The sequence below is a fragment of the Hippopotamus amphibius genome, chromosome 14 (genome assembly GCF_030028045.1).
Source record: "Hippopotamus amphibius kiboko isolate mHipAmp2 chromosome 14, mHipAmp2.hap2, whole genome shotgun sequence".
NCBI lineage: Eukaryota > Metazoa > Chordata > Mammalia > Artiodactyla > Hippopotamidae > Hippopotamus > Hippopotamus amphibius.
The window spans coordinates 75900495-75923278 of record NC_080199.1 but is presented as its reverse complement, the minus strand read 5'-3'; the positions used below and the strand labels follow the sequence as shown (position 1 = coordinate 75923278).

The following is a 22784-nucleotide window of genomic DNA, read 5'->3' as shown; positions in this document are numbered from 1 at the left end:
GTTAATTAAGCTGTGCGTGTGTGTGGTTTTTTTCTTCTTTTCTCCATTAAAAAAAAAAGGTAATTTTCTACTTGCCCAAATACATGTACTATTTCCCCAAAGCAAGTGCTATTGAGTAATTCTACCACTTACTGGTCGCAAAAAGCGATCCAATCAGGCAGATCTAATAGGAACTCTTTTCAGTACTAGCTGTTGGTAAGAGCAATTAAAATGAACCTGGAAATGCACACTTCGCTAAGAACAGACTGATGAGAAGAAAATACACGTGCCTCGTTTAAGAGAATCCAATTGTTAGGAAAGATTAACCATCAAGTTCCTTAAAGCAGCTGCATCCACGTTATGTACAACGCTAACTACTTGGCAGACAGGCATAGGGACACGAGGAAATCGTTAAAACATTTACCCCTGAATTAACTAAGCCATCTCCCGACCCCTCAAAGCTCCAACCTTAATTTTTAAGGGACCCTATGAATAGTGTGATAACTCTACAAATAGAACAGGGGGAAGGAAGCAAGAGAGAAGGGTGATGGCAACTTAAGAGCTGAAAACAGGGCACATGAAAACCGGTTAGAGGTGCAGAACGCAGCTGCACCTGGCCTGAGGACACAGGCCACAGAGGACGCCCACGGCCACCCCAGTCCCAACCGCATCCGCTCTGACCACCCACTCATTTCTGCAGATAATTCAAGGCGTTCATCCCCCTTTCACAGCTGGAGCCCTGGCCACCTCAGGAATCTCAGTCCTTCATTACAATATTCAATCAGGCACAGAGATCAGAAACTGTGTCAGAAATTCCTGCTTTCCCTGGTTTTACTGAATCTCGGTTACTCAGCTTCAGGGAGAAACACAAACTCTACCTCTTGAATTTAGACTGATGCACGTGAAGTAATAAAAATGACACCTTCTTAGAAACTTTTTTTTTTTTTACACATAACACTGGTATTTGGATACTGGTATCATATTAAAAACATCAGAAAAAATATTATAGAGCTTTAAGACTCATATTGCTTTAGCAAGTATGTTCTTTTACTTGTTTTGAGGTTATCTGCAAAAAAGTTAGACACAAAATGGAGAGACTGAACAGTTTATGCTGGAGAAGGTAAAGGGAAAACAGCCTTCAATACAGAAAATACTGCTGCTCTAAGGAAAACGGGTTCTTCTGGGACCCTAACAACGGGCACGACTCTTCTACAATTTAAGGCACAGATGAGCTCTGGCGTCTGAGCGATACGGGTGGCAGCAGCAGGGAATGGGCAACGAGATGGGAGAACTGGGGTCTGCCACTCCCAGAAGCGAAATGAGGCTTCTGATCACTAGACAGCTCTGCATTGTAAGTGCGGGCATTCCAGGTATCAGAAGTAGCGGCCAGACTTCTCAATAAGTATATTAAGTATATTCATTTAACTCTCCTCCCCATGAAACCCCAATAAAATGACAGTAAAAGAATAGATTAGGCAAACACTCAAAAGGCCAAAGACGACAACAGACTAGAGATGTCAGCGAACTCACAGAAAACAGAAGGCAGGTGGAGGAAAAGTAGCCCAAACATCTCTAAGACACAAATGGGAAACAACGAACGCACCTCTAAAGGGTCAGAGACTTCTTCTGTGGGGGGTGGGGAGCCTCTAAAAACACAAGTCTGGTTATAAGGCCTTAAAAGGACCATTTAGACCTCCAGGCATTTAACTCTTCCTTCAACTGCAGGTTTAGCCTCCACAGAAGATGAACAGGAGACTCTGGGTCGAGAACCCTTGAGGAGGGCAGCGAGGCACCGCTCAGGAAACGGGGCTAAAGGAAACCCTGAATCAAGCTCCCCCAGACAGACACTGGAGGAGGCCTCCCGGCAGAAAATAAACAGCCCCAGAGAAAGGGCCCTAGCTACTGAAATGGGGTGGGGGCCACGGGAGGGAGGGGCATTCACCAAGGGTCACTCTAGGGTGGAAGGTCAGCCCGAACCATAACACAAAAAGCCCTAGCCATCCTTTCAGAATTGCACCCTTACAGATGAAAAAAATGAGGAGAGCATCCGATAGTAAAGATGCTAAAGTCTAGAAGTGGTGGGAAAATAAACTCAGAGGTCTCAGAAACAATCCAGTAAGCATAAGAAAACCTCAGCAACAACAAAAACTATAAATAACATCCTGAGAAAAGGAACAGAAAATATTGCCTCCGTGAAACAAGGTTAAAAAAATAAAAGTAACATTCTAAGAAATAAAAAATGCTACGAGCTGGACAAAAAAGTTGAAGATAGAGTCTAAAACGTAGAATAAGGCAGATGGTCAAAAATGGGAGAAAAAATAAGAAAAATAAACAATCAGTCTAAGTGTTTCAATATGCAACTAACAATATCAAAAAAAAGACAAAACAGAAATTACAATAATAGGAAGAAAATTATCCCAATACCAGAATGTTTTAGAACTGAGGGAAATAAATCATCAGGCTGATTGGGTCCATAAACCCTCAGCACAGCAACAGGTTCCCCATCAAGACAGAGGATGAGACTTCAGAACGCTGCGGATAGAGCACATCCTTAAGGCTTCCCAAAAACTTTTTAAAGGGGAAAAAAAGCCATGGACGTAAGAGATCAAGAACCAGGACGCATCCGACCTCTCAGCATCAGCAGAAGCCAGAAAGCAGCAGAGTAAGCCCTGAGAAATTCTGAAGGAAGGCTCTAACAATAACCAAAACACTCTGAAATCACCCAATCTCAAAGTCTGTACCCACGCACACCTCCTGAACAAGCAACCACAGAATGTGTTCCACAAAGCAAGGGAGGAAAAACCCAGAAAGAAGTTGGGATGAAGGAAAGGAGACAAGTGCAGGGAATGTGCAGGGTGACAGCACAGGGCCGGGGGGGGGGGGGTGGTCCACAGGAAAAGGAGAGGGTACCTGACCCACACGGCTTGGTGGAAACTGATACTGAGAAGGTCTTTTTGGCTTTCTTTAGTTTTGCTGAAGATTTTGGGAAGAATAAGTGAAAATTAAGGACACGGAAAAACAAAGCAATGATTAATTCCGCACTGGGAGAAGGGGGGCAAGTGAAGTTGGGCACGGATGGTGAGAAAAGAGAGTAAGTTTCTTATCTGCCAAAACAGGAAGTCAGTAGATTCTTTTTTTTGAAATGGGAGTATAAGTACCTTAAGTTGTAAGGATACATTCCAGAAAAAATAGCCAAAGGACTAATGAGTGGTCTCCTCCAGGGAGGAGAGACACAGGAGGGTGGACACTGCTAATTCTGCGTCACTAGCTTATGCCCAGCACAGACAGAGAAGGGTCCCCAAGCAAGAGGCCACCCACATACCGCTGGAACTGCCCTCCTCAAGTTGCATAAGACATGCTAGCACTCAGTGACACACCAACCTGTTCAATATAACTTACTTCTTACCTGTATCATCACCAAGACATATATTTTCAAACAGTCACCACAGATCCACCTAACAGTACAGCAGAATACATACACTACCATGACAGCTGTATAACAAAGATCTGTGGTGTTTTCTGATGATTCAGGAAAGAGTTAAAAATTCTGAAGAAAGTTCTTCCAAAGTTTTGATAACATATAATTACAAGAATTACCTCCACAAAGACAGGGCTTTGTTTTTTCCTTACATTTTACACTTTTAAATCTATACCCCTGGGACAATACCGAAAGCAAAGTGACAAAAACTCTATAGACACATGGGAGCATTTACAAAACTATATTTATATCTGTACATTTGGGCCACTCAGACACGTAAATAATTCTCAAGGAATCAAGAGATCATTTGGCCTAGGCCATACGAAATACTGGTTATGAGAAAATTCTGACACAAAATTGGAAAAAAATCAGGCTGATAAGTTAGAAACTGTTTCAAGACTCTTAAGACTTCAGGCAATGTTATTTCCCTTCCATTAGAGATAATTTTGAAATTCCATGTCAAGTTTCTTGGCATTAAGTCTACTGATACCAAGGAACAAACTTCCTTTAATAAATTATGAACTGCATTCATCATTCTTAAGACTACTTCCAAGCATAATTCTCCAGTCTACGTATCAGCGGATACTTACATTGACTAATCCAAAATAGTGCTCATTGACCGGAAATTGCTCTGGACCAATCTCTTTCTCTAATGCCGAGGCATTGGCGCCCTGTAAAATGAAAAACAGGAATCTCAGCATTTACAGTATCTTCCCAAGACTGTCACGATTACACACACGTTACAGAGAAACCCTTAAAATAACTTCCTTGTTCTCCACAACCACCTAACACTGTGGAAAGAGAATAGAGGACAAAAGTGAAGAGTAAAAGCTTTCGATGTCATCACTAGCGACCAGTCCGCAGGAACGCGCTCATGGAACCAAAGCTTGGATCGAGGAGTTACAGGAGGACTTCCCTGGTGGCGCGGTGGGTAAGAATCTGCCTGCCAATGCAGGGGACACGGGTTCCATCTCTGCCCCGGGAAGATTCCACATGCCGCAGAGCAACTAAGCCCATGTGCTACAACTATTGAGCTCGTGTGCTGCAACTACTGAAGCCCGTGCACCTAGAGCCCGTGCTCCACAAGAGAAGCCACCACAATGAGGAGCCCATGCACCACAATGAAGAGTAGCCCCTGCTTGCCAAAACTAGAGAAAGCCCGTGTGCAGCAACACAGACGATAAATAAATAAATAAATAAATTTTTTAAAAAAAGGAATTATATTAACTCCTGTTCCTCCTTCTACGTAATGGCTGAAAGCCCTTGCTGTATCGTGTGGTCTAACAGGAAGGAGTGTAATCTCAGAGCAGCCATCTCAGAGAGCTGAAATTTTGTGAAATTAAATACGCATATATTCAGTGACCTAACGCTTCTTCAGAGGTATATATTTGAAAAATTCTCACATCATTAGAATTAAAGGTGACAAGAACGTTTGCTGAAATATCACTGATGACTGCACACCTGACTGCAATCCAGATGGTCTATAAAATGACAGCATACTATGCAGCTGTCACAATAAATGAACTAGATTTACGTATAAAAACATGGATATTTCTCAAAAACATAATATTAAGTAAACAAAGTAAAAATGAGATCCACACAGACCACCCCCACATACATATAAAACAGCACATGGCAAACGGGCTGGAAGAATGTGCATGAAACACCTGAGTGGGGCTGGAAGAGGGCCAGGACGTGGAATTGGGGGTGAAGGACAAGAAAGAAAAAATAAAATGAAACCCAACAAAAGAGGGGCCTTGCTCAGACTGTAACTGTGTGTCATGGTCTCAGGAATACGGCCAACTCAATTCTGTGCATCTGAGGTCCCTGAAGGAACAGGGACGCGGGGTGAGGGGAACAAAGGCCCTGAGCACCAGCACATAACAGCAAATGGACTCGAGGCGTAGTCCGAAGGGGAAGTAAGGGCGATTCTGAAAACACAGTAACTCTGCATAAGTTTATTTGAAAGTTCCCAAGGAAACAGAGTGCCAGACAAATACAACTGATACTACTCACGGGACAGCCGAACATCACCTCGCGGAGCCGCGCACGAGATGACACTCACACCGTGCCCCCCAAGGGCACGGCCGCGGCCAACAGATCCTGGTGCCCACAGCCCGCCCCTGCTGTTTCTGAGCCTGGGAAGCTCAGGCTTTTGTCAGACAACAACTCCTCAACTTCCTGACAGGCCGGGCCTGAAAATAAGTACTGATGAAAGGGACCGGGCGGGCTGGTGGTCAAGTTCTACAAAAAGAAGACATTTCCTCTAACGCCCTCCAGCCATCCGGCACTTGTATTTATATGTGATGGTGTATTTATTTTAATTTAGGAATTACTATTCGGCTTTATATAAAACCCTGATACAGTCACTAGTTCACAAATACTATTTAGTTCTAAATTTGGCTATCCATGAATTGTTTTACAACAAATGAAATTCAATCATTACGGCAACTTCAAGATGCAATGAACAGAACCGCCTCTGTGGGAAGGCCACAAGCCCACTCTCCACCCCCACCAGCTCAAGTCTTGTCACAATCACTAAGCCAGATATAAGAATTTAAATGGATACTAGTGTATTCAAATGAGTATAACCCTTTTCCCGCAAAAAAAGACATGAAAACGTGCTATTATCCAAATACAACTTCATGTATCCACCCACTTGGGACAATGAAATGCCAGCACACATACCTGGGGAAGCATTTCTGGCCCTCAGGATGAAGTAAGAACAGAAGACCATGTGAGCTTTCTCACAAGTAACACCAATCGCATGCCACACCCCACGGGCTCCGACCACCCCGATGTCGGACCAGTTCCCCACGTGCTTCCAGGCACTGCTCAGAAAGCCCTTCCCCTATCCTGGCCTCGGGGCAGTCTGGACTAGGGTTCAAGTTCTTAGTCTCTCTGTGCCTCAGGTTCCTAACTCCAAGAGGGGACTACTCTACCGAGTGGCTACAAATGAACAGAGCAGAAGCTTCTGTGAAAGCATCTGGTCACGCCTTGCCCCTGAGCCATGTCCATGAACACTGCTTCTCTTCTCTCCCTTCCCTTCAATTTCAGGGGGGAAAAGCCACTCTCACTGGCCAGTAACATTAATAAATATGATCTGCTCCATGCAACAGCTAAGAAATAACAAGAGAAGGATACAAAAATCAGAAGAAGAAAATGAGAAAGCTTTATTTAAAAAAAAAAATTGATCATCTCAACCTGGCCAACTCCACAACGCGGCCCCTGGAAGAACCCCCACTCTACTCCCCAAAACCCAATAACCAGCAGAAGGTTAAGTGCAATAAAGTGGAAACTCAGACCACTGTCATTTAACCCTTCTGGGAACTTAAGAGTTTTTATTTGCAAAATAAAAAGGGCCAGTCTCCTCCGCAGTTTTCTAAACCCCCAGCTCTAAGCTTATCTGTTGGGTTTTCAAGTAAGCCTCTATACAAACTTAGGTTTTCACAGCTAAAGATCAAGTAATTTCTAAAGTCTCTTCTAACTTAACGTTCTATCATTTCTAGTCACTTTTAACAACACTTCTGAGGACATTACTATATTAACATCAGACTCCAGGGAATTCCAAGCCAACCAACACATGCCAGGCAACAATGGGAGGGATTAAGGTTGTAGATAAGAGTAAGGGCAGCAGATTGAAATGGAAAGCACAGAGAACGGAATTTACTTGATGATAGTTCTAAATCAAGGTCCCGCATGGGAGACTATACCTGAGCACAGCACTACGGCGTGGCGCAGCGGGTTCTGCGAGTGTGCAGGAGGGGGTTCTCATGGCAGGAATTCAAGACTTTCTTGCAGAAATGACCTACCTCTAGCCAAATGCTAACTACAAAGGCAAAGTGTAGACAAAGCAATCCAGTTTCTGATGAGTGTTTTTTTTAATTCAAAAGTGTTTTCAACACTAGTTAGACAAAACTGGTAAAAAACCACCACCAAGCCGAAAACTTGCTACACAATTTTTAGTATGTTTACAAGAGTTCTCAAATATCATCCCTCGAAGATTTTGTTGAAGGCTGACAAACCCTATCATGTCAAATAATGGTCAGTCAAGCACCCCAAGATTTAACTTGAGTCTAGAACAAGTCAACATCCAACAGTAATGGCTCTAAACAGCCTTCCATTCCCCACACCGGAGAAATATGAGCCTACTGCAATTAACAATGTTTTATGAAATCACGATTCTCTACCAGGATAAAGGGAAGAAATGCTGGCGTTCTCAGGGATTTCTGCTCTAAAGCTTCTGTGGGGATGTGGATTCATTTGTTTTGTCTGAGAACACAACATGCACAGAGGAAGAAAACATTCTGACTGTTCTGTCTCCATTTTTATAACTTACATAAGATTATTTTAGACCCAGTACCTATTACTACAACGTGATCCAGAAGAAGTAATTAGATATTCATGACCCTGCTGATGAAAACAACCGAAAGGTGAATGAATTTTTTAATTAAAACAATAATAATTTACTGAGCTGGTGAGAAAATAAGGAATCTGCAGAAACCAAAACCAAACCAAAACAAACAAAAGAAACAAGCCATGGGAGAACACTGGGAGATAAGCAAATGTCAAAAACAGATTCACGTGGAGGGTACCTGCCAACACTAGCAACCTGCACACCCGACTCTGACATCAGATGGAATACAGCAGGGGAACCACTGCTGAAGCTTCGGGCCCACCCAAGACAGGGAGGCCAGCAGAAGACCCCAGCACGACAATGAGACCAGGAGGGCTGTGTCTTCAGCTAAGGAGGAACAAGAAATAACCCTGCACCACAGAAGGAGATGGCAAAGAAACCTGCCTGACTTGTCCTTGGCATGGGGGTGGAGGAGATGATAAATATCTCCCCAGCAGTCATACCCACAAGTTGTCCCTAATTAAAGCCTGTAACTCAAATTCACAGATGCTATACAATCTTACAAACACACAAAATCATGCAATGTAATTCAAAGAGGTCCTGAGTTAACAGTGCCCTCTTGACCCCACAACTAGCAACCAGCGGAATTACAAACTCACTCTGGAAGACAAATTCAATCCACCCACAAAGAATTCACACACGTAAAACTCCAAGAGATTTGAGTTCACAATCAAAAATCACACATACACAGAAAAACAAAAAAAACAAAGCACCATGGGTAGAAGCTAGCAGAAGGACAGACTGCAGAATTAGACTCAAGATATTAAACATCAGAACTAATTCAGACATGATATAAAACAAACGCTTCACAAATGCAAATAGCAAAACCTTGATTATAAGAACAAAGACAAGAATTCAAAACCTAAGCTGATTTTTCTTAAAGAACCAATAAAAACTTCTAAATACAAAAATTATAATAACTGAAAGTAAAAACTCAGCAGCAACTATGGAGACAGCTCAGAAAAAAAAAAAAAAAAAAACCAAACACAGTGGTTGACGGGGATTTAGGGAGAAGGAGGGATGATGAGGCAGAGCTGAGAGGATTTTTAGGGCGTTGAAAATACTCTGTATGATACTATAATGATGAATGCATGTCATTAAACATTTGTTCAAACCCACAGAATGTACACCAAGGGTAAACTGTAATGTAAACTATGAACTTTAGGGGATATGATGTGTCAACACAGGTTCATCAATTGTGACAAGTGTGCCACTCTGGAGGGGGCTGTTGACCAGGGGGAAGCTGTGCATGTGTGGGCAAGAGGTATATGGGGAATCTCTATACTTCCCCCTCAATTGTGCTGGGAAACTAAAACTGTTCTCAAAAAATGAAAGAAACAAAGAAAGAAAGAAAAAGAAAAGAAAGTTTAATAAAATACATAAAATCAGGAAAAAAAACCCTTCAATGGCTGTGCTTGAGAAACAAGGTTAACATTGGATGTTTAAATCCATATGCCTGTCAACATAATGCTACTAATTGAAACTAAAGTTTTATTTAAAATAGGAAGTGTTGTTTTATGGAAAAAATTTCATGGAAAAATGGAGTCATTATGGAGCTAATGAGAGAGACCAGGGTACACTAAAAATAGCACTCAACTAGCAAAGCTACAGGCTTGAGTCTAGTTGTGGCCATGCCACTAACTAGCTGTAATACCTTACAAAACGCTTCTCTCTTGGAACCCGGGTTATCTCATATGTAAGACCTTGCTCTCTACAGTACCTTCATCCCCACATTTCTTACGCCGTGTGAATCTACTGGCTCTTCCAATCTTATTAAAACATGAAGGATAAAATGTTGCACAGTCTATTAAAGGTCAGACACTAACAAAGTTCTGGATGAAAGTTAGTACAGTATCACACCCTCAGAAATAGTCATCTCATGTAAGCCTTTGCAGGCCATGGAGAAAGTGCCTCCTTGAACCTGCCTAGTATGATTCTTAGAAAGCTGAATCACACCAAAAATAACCACCCAAGTGAAAGAAGAGTAAGTTGAAGCTATAAGAATACCCTTTATTTACTGATAAGGATACCTATGTTTTGAAGATACCATCTGCAAGTAGGAAAAAAGAAAATCACTTGGGAGACAGCTGCTTCTGATTAAATAATGTTTACACCGTCAACCGTGGAAAACACACATCTGACTGCCCTGCATCTGCCATTATGAGAAAGAAACAATTACACATAAGCAAACTGATACCCAGGAATGTTTTTAAGAAAGTAAGTTAAGGAAATCTCTTCCACAATCTAAAATTAGACTATGGTAAAAAATGGTATCTGTGAAGATATATCATTTTGAAAAGCTAATTATGTTCAGTATATATACACTGTTTAAGAAAATAGGGAACTTAGGGACCTTCAAGGTGGCACAGTGGTTAAGAATCCACCTGCCAATGCAGAGGACACACGTTTGAGCCCTGGTCCGGGAAGATCCCACATGCCTTGGAGCAACTAAGCCCATGCGTCACAAGTGTTGAGCCCATGTGCCACAACTACTGAAACCCATGCACCTAGAGCTGCACTCCGCAACAAGAAGCTACTGCAATGAAGAATAGCCCCTGCTCACCACAACTAGAGAAAGTCTGTGTGCAGCAATGAAGACCCAACGCAGCCAATAAACAAATTAAATAAATAATTAAAAAAAAGAAAACAGGGAACTTAACACATTTTAACAAGAAAAAAATAATAAAAACGTGAAAGATGAACATCTCCAATTAGAAAATGTACTTATCAAGAATACAGTCGTCCCAAGTGAGAGGGTAGCACTGACACATACACACTACCAAATGTAAAATAGATAGCTAGTGGGAAGCTGCTGCATAACACAGGGAGATCCACCTGATGATGGGTGATGACTTAGAGGGCTGGGATAGGGAGGGTGGGAAGGAGTCGTGGGAGGGAGAGGATATGGGGATATATGTATAAATACATCCAGCTGATTCACTTTGTTTCACAGCAAAAACTGGCACAACAGTGTAAAGCAATTTATTCCAATAAAGAGCTTAAAAAAAAAAAGGATACAGTTGTCTCTCAGCATCTGTGGGGAACTGGTTCCAAGGACCTCCACAGATACCAAAATCCAAGGATGCTCAAGTTCCTTATGTAAAATGGTAAAGTACTTGCATGTAACCTATGCAGATCCTCCCGTACACTTTGTCATCTCTCAAGTACTTATAATACCTAATGCAATGTAAATGCTATGTAAATAGTTGCCAGCACACAGCAAATTCAAGTTTTACTTTTTGGAACTGTCTGGAATTTTTTTCCCAAATATTTTCAATCCTCAGATGCGGAACTCACAGATAATGGAAGGCCGGCACTTCCTTCTTTACATTACATACAGTTCTTTGTAGTAGATAATTTGTATTTCACACAAATATGAGAAAATACATTTTCCCCACTTTTGTATTTCAAGTTATATCTTAGAATTCAGCGTTTATCATTCCAAGTTTAGTACTGAAGAGGGTCAGATCAGGTCAGTACCCAAAGGCGAACTGCCAAAACAGGCAGGAAAGGCTTCCTGAAGATCAAAGTAGCAAGTGACCTTAGCAAACCAAGAGCAGTTCTGGAGGTACAGGAAGAACAGATGTGAGGATGTGAACACAACAAGGAGGAAGTGAATACACGCAGTGAAAGGGTGAATCCAAAGTAAGAAGATATGAGAAACAAGTTTCTGTCTCCTAAACAAGAAATCGGAGAAGAAAGAGCAGGCTGAAAATCCATGCCTGCTCTCCTGGAAGAAGCTGTAGCCCTGAAACTAAACCAAAGACAACAAACATTTTAATGAAAAAGCAAACCACTTACATACCCTCAGTTTCAGGCATCATACAAATCATCTCCAAGCAGCAGTCCTTCAGAAAAGACGAACCTCAGGAAGCATCTGAGTACTTCTGCCCAGCCCTGTGCAAAAAGCTGTAGACTGTGATTTTCAATCTGTCACCCCTATTCGTGGGAGGTGAGGTCAATTCACTGGACCACAACCACCGTTTTCTTTTTCAGTAAAACAGAACAGATCACAGGACCTCTCCCTACGAAGAGTAAACAATGGTTTGTGAAACTTTTTTTCCAATATTCAAGAACGCATATATTAGGTCTAACTGTAAAGTTGTTCTTCACAAAAGTGTTGATGTACATTTAATAGGGTAAAGAAAAACTGCCACAGTCATAATCCAATTGGGAAGTACACAGTGAATAAAAATTAGTTTTTCATGATGCCAAGTAGAAAATTATTTAAAAAATAAATCTAAAGTTATAAGGGAGAGAACAGATACCAAACTGCGCTGCTACAACTCAGTGTGAGCTACAAGATGTCGGGGCAAGAAAGACGCTGAGAACTGGAGAATCTGGGGAATCTGGGGAAGGCTTCAGCAACGGGTGGAACCAGAACCAAGCCTTGAATTTTCCTTCAGCGGCATTTTCATCAGCACTTTGCACGTGCCCTGATGCACGTGTGGGCACGTTCCCTCCTGCCCAGGCTGCGCAGCACTGAGCACACCCGTGAACCAGGAGGCCTGCCTTCCTGGCCTGGTTCTAACACGTGCCCTGCTAACCAGTGTCACCTTCCACAGATCACTGCTCACTTTCCTCACCAGCAAGGCTAGCGAAACCTAAAAAGTTTCAATTCTAAAACAGTTAGCAGCAACACAGAGTCACATTCAAGGTGTAAATTTAGGGCAAGATATTTCACCCTGAACTCCAATTTCCTAATCTCCAACACAGGGCAACAACACCCCCACCACGGCCTGCTTCTGCAAAATGGACCGAAAATGTTCAGAGCAAAGCCTGCACAGAAGGCACTGAACACGCGGTTCCTCTCCCCTCCTTACTCCCACCTTGGGATGAACCCCTCAAAGAACCGAGGAAGGATCTGGGGGTCCCACACCCATTTGCAGTCATTCTAACAACTGTAGGCCCTCGACAGTGGCCTCCTCCACCTATACCTCTGCCACCAGAGTTAAAACAGGCTCCACAGAAGGACAAAGGATCCTCGGATTGGCAGGGACCTAACGTGGCACGACCCTGCCGCAGCAGGTCACAGGGGGCTGCAAGTGCTTCTGGGAAGCAGCGGCCACACGGGCAGAGCCACCCTGGCGAGACAGGCTGCGCGCCCAGCAGCACGCAGCAGCGCAGGAAGGGGGGTCCCCATGGCCAGTGCAGGAGGCAGGACCCGAGACAGGTCCTCTGAGAGCCATCTGCGCGAGTTCCTCAAAGAAGGGGAAGCTGTACAAATTCATTTCCCTGCGGTAGGTATGCACACGTCCGTGTGTACATCTCATCCTCCCTCCCACCTGCCTGACCACCCCCAAATCTTCAAGCCATTAGGCAAGACTTCTGACGAGTGTTTATAGTTTTCAAGAACAGAATTCTTCCCGGAAGAAATTACAGTAACTTACTTTCTCCTTCAACTGCCACCACAGGAGCATATATTACATATGTAAAATTCCTCATCTAAGCTATTGTGAAAACTCAATTCTATGATTAATCACTGGCCAAAGACTGAAATTTTAAATTTACCCACGCTGTGACCTGCACGTGATCACGAGACAATGAATTACAGGAAAATCTCGTTAATTCTTCAGTGTCATTGTAACAGCAGTGATACTGGGCTTATTTTGCAAGAATTACTCTGTAATGCCTTCACACTTAGCTTAACAATCTCACGCTTAGCTTAACAATAACATCAAAAAGAAAATTCTCCAGTATGACCAAACATACTTAACGATTTGGGTGGGTACATGAATTTCACAAATCCTACTCTTCTCCCATTGCCAAGAAACTTTTCCAAAAAATTCACAAAACACTTTCATGGACAGTTAAGCATTTAAAACACAACCATATCTGAACTCCACCACTGGCACCTTACCTGCGACCAAAAAAGTGGTAAAGTTTGGTTTTCACGGCATCTCTGCATGGCTTTCAAAATGCAGAGAGTCACCTGCTTGGCCAAAAAAATTACAGAAATGTTTCAATATTTTAAGCCCTTTCTACCACATTCTTGACAGTTTTTATATTCTATGTTATCAAATGTTTCAGCTCTATAAAAAACAAGGGGCCCTGGACTGGCACCAGGCTGGCCCTTAGACACCTGACTTGGGTGATGGACCAGTTCAATGGTGCTTAACCAGGAAACGTGGGGCAGTGTTTGCACTTAGGAAAAAAAAGAACACCTTTATTTTCCCCAAATCCTATGTGACAGTAAAATGATTAGCTGTAAAGTCCCTCACATCCCTGCAAGGAAAATCACCAAACAGCTACAAGGTATTATTAAGTTGAAGTGAAATCAAAACTATGTAAATTATTGACTGACTTAATGACTGTTACTATAACAACAGAGTTCATACTCCCGATTCCAGAGGCTAACCGTAATAAAAACTAAAATTATCATCAAACTTAAATAGTTTTGTCAAATACTGAAAGGAACTGATTGCAGTTGGCAGCGTGTGGAGTCCTGTCCAAAACATCAGCCAAAGTGCAATGACGTCACAGAAAGGACAGAGCAGGAAGTTCCCCAGGTCAGCCCCTCCACTCACACGTTCAGCTGAAACATCCTCAGCACCAACTATTTCAGAACACTTACAACCAAGGGTTGTAAAACTCTTCCAAAAAATTGAAAACACTTTCTAACTCATTTTATGAAACCAGCATTACCCAGATTCTGAAGCCAGACTAAGACACTGTAAACCGTATTCCTTATGAGTATAGATGCAAAACCCCAACAAAGCACTGGCAACCCAAATTCAGCAACATACTGAAAGGATTACTGACCACGACCAAGTGGGATAAATACCCAGCATAAAGAACTCCTATAGCTCGAGAACAAAAAAACAGCCCCCAAAATGGACAAATGACTTGAGCTGACATTTCTCCAAAGATGATATACAAATGGCAAATAAGTACATTTAAAGATGCTCAGTCAGTATCACTACTCTTTAGGGAAATGCAAATCAAAAGCACAAGGTACCACTTCACGCCCATCAGGATGGCTAGAATCAAGGACAAAAATAGAAAATAATAAGTGTTGGTGAGGATGTGGAGAAATTTGGTGGTTCCTTCAGAAAGTAAATACGGCTCAACAATGTCGATCCTAGGCATATATCCAAAAGATCTGAACACAGGAAGTGAGACACCTGTATGTCAATGTTCACAGCAGCATTCATCACGACAGCCAAAAGGCAGAAACAACTCCAAATGTTCATCGAGAGAGGAATAAACAAAATGTGGACTAATATAATGGACTCTTATTCAGCCATAAAAAGAAATGAAGTACTGATTCATGCTACAACATGGATGAACTCTGAAAACATTATGGATACAAGAGGACACATAGTGTATGATTCCACTTACATGAGATACCTACAATAGGTAAATTCACAGAAAACAGAAAGTAGATTAGAGGACAGTGAAGTCTGCAGACAGGGAGGAATGGGGAGTTTTACTGAATGGTTATAGAGCTTCTGGTTGGGGTGATGAAAAAGTTTTGGAATTAGAGAGTGGTGATGGTTGCACAACATGATGAATGCAATTAATGTTACCAAAATCTACATGTAAAATTAGTTAAAATGGCAAATTTTATGTTATATACATTTGACCACGATTTTAAGAAAAAAAGAACAAGATCAGGTGATCAAGGGTCAAGGATGTTACACTGGGATCCCCACACAGGAATGAATAAATATGCTTCCTTCCCCACCATCATTTTCCAGGAGAGCAAGTCACTTGCTGAAATCCATAATTTCTTGGGTAAAAAACATAACTGCAGGGATCAAATAAGGCCAAATGTTGCTTGTTTAGTGTCACAAGCCCCAACGATAAGTTAATCATTGAAGCAAACAACATCTATACTCCACCACGTTGATTCAGCAAGCTACAACAGTGCAAAACAAAGATATCGGGAAAATTCTGCAAGGCATCTGTCTGAGAAAAGATTCGTTCAGCAGGGTACAGAGTAAGTGTTGTCCAGCTGTTGAAATAGCAAGAGGCTGAACAACACCCAGTGTTCACGTGTGGCACTTCTTAACAACTGCAATAAAATTCATCTTTTAAAAGAAACACAGGGACTTCCCTGGTGGTCCAGTGGTTAGGACTCCGCACTTCCAACTGCAGGGGACACAGGTTCAATCCCTGGTCAGGGAACTAAGATCCCACAGGCCCCACAGTGCGGGGGGTGGGGTGGAGATAAATAAAAATGTTTAAAAAAATAAACACAGATTTACTTATTTTAAATAAAACTAGAATATATAACTTTCAGAATGCAGGGATAAATCAGTATGGGAGCCTGAGTTTCGTGATGTTATAAAGATCCTGTGCAGAGGCAGCAGGACCAGCAGGGGCCCAGAATCGGGCACAGAGTTTGAGCCCAAGCTCGGCAAAACCTCACGAGCCACAGACAATCACTGTTTCCGGCTTGGTCTCCTCACCCTTCAATACAGGGAAACACCTACTCTGCCGAGCTCACCAGGTGTGGAAATCACACAATGAGGGTGAAACTTCATTTTGTAAAGGTATTAGGAGCATCAGTCACTCGAATTCTCCTAAGTGATCGTTTTACCCAACGGATCAACACAACGGAAAATTCCAATAGAAGACAGTGAAGTACTTCACTTGTACTTTGTTTTTGAAGCTACTATGTAGGTAGAAGAAAACACACAGCTCTTTAATTTCTCCAGAAGTCTGAAGTTAGCTCTCTCTGGACAGCCGTAATAAATACTAGAACAAGCATTGGATCCCTCTGTGTGTCTCGTGTAACATTTTATTTAATAAACACTGCAGGTTCACACACTGAAAACAATGCAAACTGTGGAGGGTAAAGAGTAAAACGTAAGTGTTATTTGCCACTCCCTCCCTTCAGTTCCTTTCCCCAGAGGCACCGGCTGCAAATGGCTTGGTTTCAGCTCTACAGCAGTTATTATCACAGCTGTAAATTACAGATGTCTCGTCAACAGCTTTAAATCTGCTCTGCAAATGAGAAACTGGCACACACACTCCCCCAACTCGCCTTCCACACATCACCTCCTAATTTTTGTTATGAAATACTGGATATAATATTGCTTTAGGGAATCTAGTAATTCTATATTTAAATCTCTAGCTAGATTAACGAATTCCATAAAGTACGTAAATTCCCATCATGAAACCAAAGTTACCTCTCCTCCCTCCCTCCCTCCTCCCTCCACACCCCAATCACTTGTTTACCTACGCAGAGACCGCAACCCTTCCATTTGCTTCTGGAATCATAATTAGATCAGCCACATGGCACTCAAAACACTAGAGCTTCATGGACAGCTGCTCACAGGGCACTAACATCTCTCAGGGGCATGACCCAGAAGCAGACAGGGAGACAGATGCTGAATAACTGCGATGTAAGGAAAGGTTACTACGTACATGAGACACTTCACAGGTAACTACCAAAAACAAAGAAAACATCATCACTGAAACAAAAGGCAGTACAGGAAAGCCAAAAAGAAAAAGAAAAAAGCGGAGGAACATAAATGTGCCCTTGGTCATTAAACTCCTGACACTTAAAGGAGAATCTTTCACGTTTCTTATTCTCTTTCAAGCTCTCACTTCCTCTTAAGTGTCTGGAAATGCTTAGCTGTTCGGACTTGCGAATGAAAGATGGCCAGCATGGGTATCTCTGGCTGAGCTTCCTCCCCATTTGCCCTGCCAGCACTGGTTCCAAGTTCTAAGGAAGGCGCTTGGCGGAGCAGGAAGGCCGGGGTACCGGGGGCGTGGCTGAGGGTGGCCGCATCCCAGCCCCAGTCTGCAGGGACGCCCGCCCACTATGCACCAGTCCCTGCCCTCTCCACTCGAGCCCTAATAGCCTACCCGCCCCCAGAGAGAAGGTCACCTACTTTCCACAAAGACCACGTCTCGGGCTCGACTCCACATGCCAGCTACTCCGTGTGAACAGAAGAGAGAAGGCTTCCCTGAGGCAGCTCTTCCAAACCTGCTGCTCTAGCCATTACCATGGCGACGGCATCACAGCCACACGCCAGCCATGAACTGCAGGTTCCAAATTCAAGCTTCCACACGGACTCTCTTGGGAAGATGACAGTCAATCGTTCTGTTTATTGGTGCTTTTCTTTCCTGTCACTACTCCTCAATCCTCTAAGAATTCCTCAAAAAGATCTGGCCCATGAGCAGCACCACTGACCCTCTAGCTCTACTGTAGTTTAATAAACTGAACACAAACAGCCACCCACCACAAGCATGCAGACACATCTTTCTGTTATTCCCACAGACATTGCTGAAGAAGTGGACGTGCGTGTGCTCAGACTGGGCTCAGGGTCCTTTATGACAGATTTCTTATAAAAAAGAGTTTTTATTTTAACAAGCATAATATTACTTCAAGTAGTCTACTCTCCCCAGAATATAAATATTATCTAAATCACATAAAAAGCTTTGCTAATAAACATCTACAGTAATGGAAGGAGTCCCTCTGGTGTGAAACCAATCTCAGCAGAAACTTGCAGCCCATACCAAAGGCCGTCTCATTCAGACCACTGTTTCCAGCAATAATTTCTAACAATGTTCTCTTAAATATTACACATAGAAACATAAAAGAAATTTACAGATCAATTAACTACTTCAGAAAGTTTCAAATTTGTTCTAATTTATAAAAAAAAAATTTCATTAGTCATACATATGATTGAAATGTGTCCCCACACTCAAACGAAAAGGACTAAAGAAGCTCTCCTCATAGGGTTGCTAAAGACCCACAGGACAGAACTTGGAAGCAACGTACCGGGCACCATTTTGACCAAAAACAATTCAATTTCTAAAATTTATTTATCACATTTGGTTTACCATCTAGACTCATCTTCTGTTTTACTCTGAAACTGACAGAGGGAAAGGGGAGAACAGGTCTCCCCTACTCAATCCAAGAGGAGGGAACAGTGGGAGTCCAGTGAGCCCGGGGTGAGAATGCACACATCACCTGCCCACACACACAGCGCGCCCTCTCCCGAATCTCAGAGAAGAGGGACTTTCTTTCCATCCAGGTCCCCTAGAGTCCCTCCTATTATCAGAAAATACTCTCACAATTACTTCATTTTGAGGAACGAAGGGTTATCCGAGGAAGCCTGAAACAACCCCAATAAATGATCATTCTAATTCCTTTAGAGAAGAAGGAACTTGAACACATGCATGAATTATGCTACAGATATGATCTCGTTATAGTCCGAGATGGATGGTATAACAAAGGAGCCTTTAAATCACTTTTATAAAGGACAGACTAGGTCAGCAATCAGTGATATGTCATGTGGGGATATTAGCAAACAAGCAAACAAAAACCAGCGGTCAGTATCATACGAATAGAAATGCCATTCCAAGCCCCGGTATCCACCAATGCCATTAAGACAAATGTAAAAGTGCTGGACGTAGGGATGCACTTAAGCGAAAGTAGAGATGGCGTGCTCTTACCAACTGTGCGGGACATCACAAAAACATGAAGAACAAAACGCTGCTGCTAAAGATATCTACGAACAATCCAAGGTGAATAAAACTACATCATAAAATGAACGAAAACTTTCACAATTTATTTTCTTATCTCAAATCTCTATGTTTAACAAAAGTTATAAATTAAATATAGGTAACCCTTTACTGTATGTATCAGCTGCATCCCTGAACATTTACACGTTCAAACAAATACTGAGTCTATGACATATACAAATCCTAAGATATCTGCAGTTTTCTATGTAGGATACAACCATATACCAACATGTGCAGCCAGGAGCAAGCTGGGGAGGGGGCAAAGGAAACATGCTTCCTTCACTGCCAAGCTGGGGAGATGCCCCACCCGGAACACACAAGCTGTGTTCACAGGGTCCTTCCGTCTAGAATTCAGGCAGAATTCCATCTAGAATCCTTCCCAACAGAGGCCTGAGTTAGTGTGGAGTTATGTTATCGGAGGCCTGTCTCCCCAGCACGAGTCCACATGAAAAGCAACTGGGAAGAGCGGGCGAGCCCCCCACTGCCAGGGGACTCTGAAATGACTCTGCACATGTGTGCAGCTGCCTACCCACTAGGCACCACTAAGACAAAGCAAGATACAGACTAGATGGTCCATATCCTCAGGGAGCACACAATGTAGAACAGGGGTCCTCAGCCCCGGGCCGGTACTGGGCCTCGGCCTGTTAGGAACTGGGCCACATAGCCGGAGGGGACAGTGGGGGAGTGAGCGAAGCTTCATCTGCTGCTGCCCATCACCGCCTGAACCCCCCCCCCCGCCCCATCCATGGAAAACTTGTCTTCCATGATGAAACTGGTCCCTGGTGCCAAAAAGGTTGGGGACCGCTGGGACAGAAGAGCACCAGGATCCAACACAAAAGGTTACAACACACAATATTTCAACAATAAAACAATACCTGGGATTTGCCTCAAAATAATTCAGGAGGTTTACAGTAGGTGGGAAGGGAGAAGACACAGGATGGTCAAGAGATGCTCTGGGCCATAGCCAGTGGACAGGTGCACAGCAGCACGTGATACTGTGTCCACCTTATAGATGTTTGCTTTTCTATAATAAAAAGACTACGCTTGGTTAAAACAAAATGCAAAACATGACTGCCAATAAGTGATACAGATAACAGATTAGTTCAGGACGAGGTGGCCCCTTCACATAATACAATCACAAGGAAGATGTTTACCACACGGGGCGAGAATTAAACCTCTGTCAGACTGAGACTTCTCACCGACAAGCTGCTGTGAATGCATCATTGTGGTGGACAGATTACAGGGTTCCCCTCAACTGTCGGCAGGGCAGTGACTTGCTTCTAGCCAACAAAATATGACAAAGGTCACAGGATGACAACTGTGTGGCTGTGGAAGACTCTGCATGGCTCCCAGGCTTGCACTCTGACTCACTAACTGACTTTGAAGGAGCAAGCTGCCGTGCTGTGAGAGGGCCTGCCCCGGGCTGAGGGGGCCCATGGCAGAGACATAGAGGAGAGGGCCGCGTGGGGGAGAGGGCCGCGTGGCCAGGAAGTGTAGGCAATCCCTCAGCACTGAGGGTGGCCTCCAGCCAACAAAAAGTGAGAAGTCAGGGCCCTCACTCAGCCGTGCCCCCTGCGAGGCTGTAATCAGTGTGCTGGCCAGACCTCAGTTCTCACTGGAGCCTCAACTAGCAGTGGACCTGTTATATGATGTGTGTTGGTTTAAGCTGCGCAATTTGTGATTATTTTCAGTTCCAAAGCTCTACATTTGCCACATTTTGTGTAGTGTTTGCCCCTTTAGTTGTGCTATTATTCTGTTTCTCTTTTTAAAATTTATTTATTTATTTATTTATTTATTTATTTATTGGCTGTGTTGGGTCTTCATTGCTGCACATGGGCTTTCTCTAGTTGTGGAGAGCTGGGGCTAGTCTTTGTTGTGGTGTGAATCAGTCCTGAATCAGTATTTCTTTAAACTCAAGAGACAGAATAGGGCTTCCCTGGTGGCGCAGTGGTTAAGAATCCACCTGCCAATGCAGGAGACACGTGTTCAATCCCTGGTCCGGGAAGATCCCATATGCCGCAGAGCAACTAAGCCCGTGCACCACAACTACTGAGCCTCCGCTCTAGAGCCCTCGAGCCACAACTACGGAAGCCCATGTGTCACAACTACTAAAGCCCGTACACCTAAACCCCGTGCTCCGCAACAAGAGAAGCCACCACAATAAAGAAGCCTGTGCACCACAACAAAGAGTAGATCCCGCTCGCTGCAACTAGAGAAAGCCCGTGTGCAGCAATGAAGACCCCACACAGCCAATAAATAAATCAATTAATTAATAATAAAATTTTTTAAAAAAAAGCAATACTGATTCTAGAACTCTGTCACTCTGTCACTCTGTAGTAGGACAAAGACACCCCACCCTGCCTGAGACAGTGTGCCCAGGAGTCAAGGCATACCTTTCAGCCCCAAAGGGCCCCAGGTGAGACTATAAGTGATCCCACAGCCTTGTATTCACATTCTGTCCATTAATCACCATCTTTCCAAGCACAATCACCCTATTCTCTTCAGTCTGCTCCTACTGAACACACTACACACCTCTATTAACTGTTAATATTTTGCTGGACTTTCCCCAGACTGATGATTTCTTTGGCAAATAAGTTTACCATATAGATCAAAATATAATATTTGAGACGCAGACACATTTCATAGCGCTTGCCTTAGTTCACATCTGAATAGAGTATGATTCGTTTCTACAATGCTGATATACTCTATATTCCTACAACTGTAATAAATTTCCTACAGCTTACACTACACACAAATATAAAACTGTTTCTAAAATAGTTGTTTCTAAAATAGTCACTCTTGGGGATTTCCCTGGCAGTCCAGTGGCTAAGACACCACACTCCCCAATGTAGGGGGCCTGGGTTCCATTCCTGGTCAGGGAACCAGATCCCACATGCTGCAACTAAGAGTTTGCATGCCACAACCAAAGATTCCACATGCCGCAACTTAAAAACAAAAAAAAAGGTCCCACACGCTGCAAAGACCCCACGTGCTGCAACTAAGACCCAGAGCAGCCAAGTAAATAAATACTTTTTAAAATGAAATTCAATAGCTGTTCTTAGGTAAATTTAATGTCTGAAACTCCTTTAGGAAGACAGAGCTTTCCTACAGCAATTCCATAAATGCAAGGCCCACCTTAAATTATTTTATGTGGTTGGATACAAATAAATTCAGGTGAGGTCACACACAAGTACTTGCCTCTACTGATTCATGTATTTAATTTAAAAACAATTTCTCATATGGCTTATGTGTACTAGGTACTATGCTAACGAGAGTGTATACAAAGCCAACTTATCCCTACAGAAAAGGAAACTGAAGTTCTGCCTCTGTTGTTCACAGACTATTAATAAACAAGTGACAGCAAAAAAGATATTCTAATGTTATTGTCCCTCAAAAAGATTCTACTAAACAGAAAGGAAGATCAAT

At 42.9% G+C, this 22784-nt stretch overlaps 1 protein-coding gene across 3 annotated transcripts in view; it reads right to left on the bottom strand.

The window, feature by feature from the left end:
- USP12 (ubiquitin specific peptidase 12) overlaps nt 1-22784 on the bottom strand; it is a 79317-nt gene that overhangs the window by 28545 nt on the left and 27988 nt on the right. For 2 of the 3 annotated variants that reach the window (XM_057707344.1, XM_057707345.1), the window contains exon 2: nt 4048-4128. The exons of the other annotated variant lie outside the window; for it this stretch is intronic. In XM_057707344.1, the coding sequence (XP_057563327.1) occupies nt 4048-4128 (81 nt within the window). The remainder of the gene's footprint in view (nt 1-4047; nt 4129-22784) is intronic. 3 annotated transcript variants of the gene reach the window in all.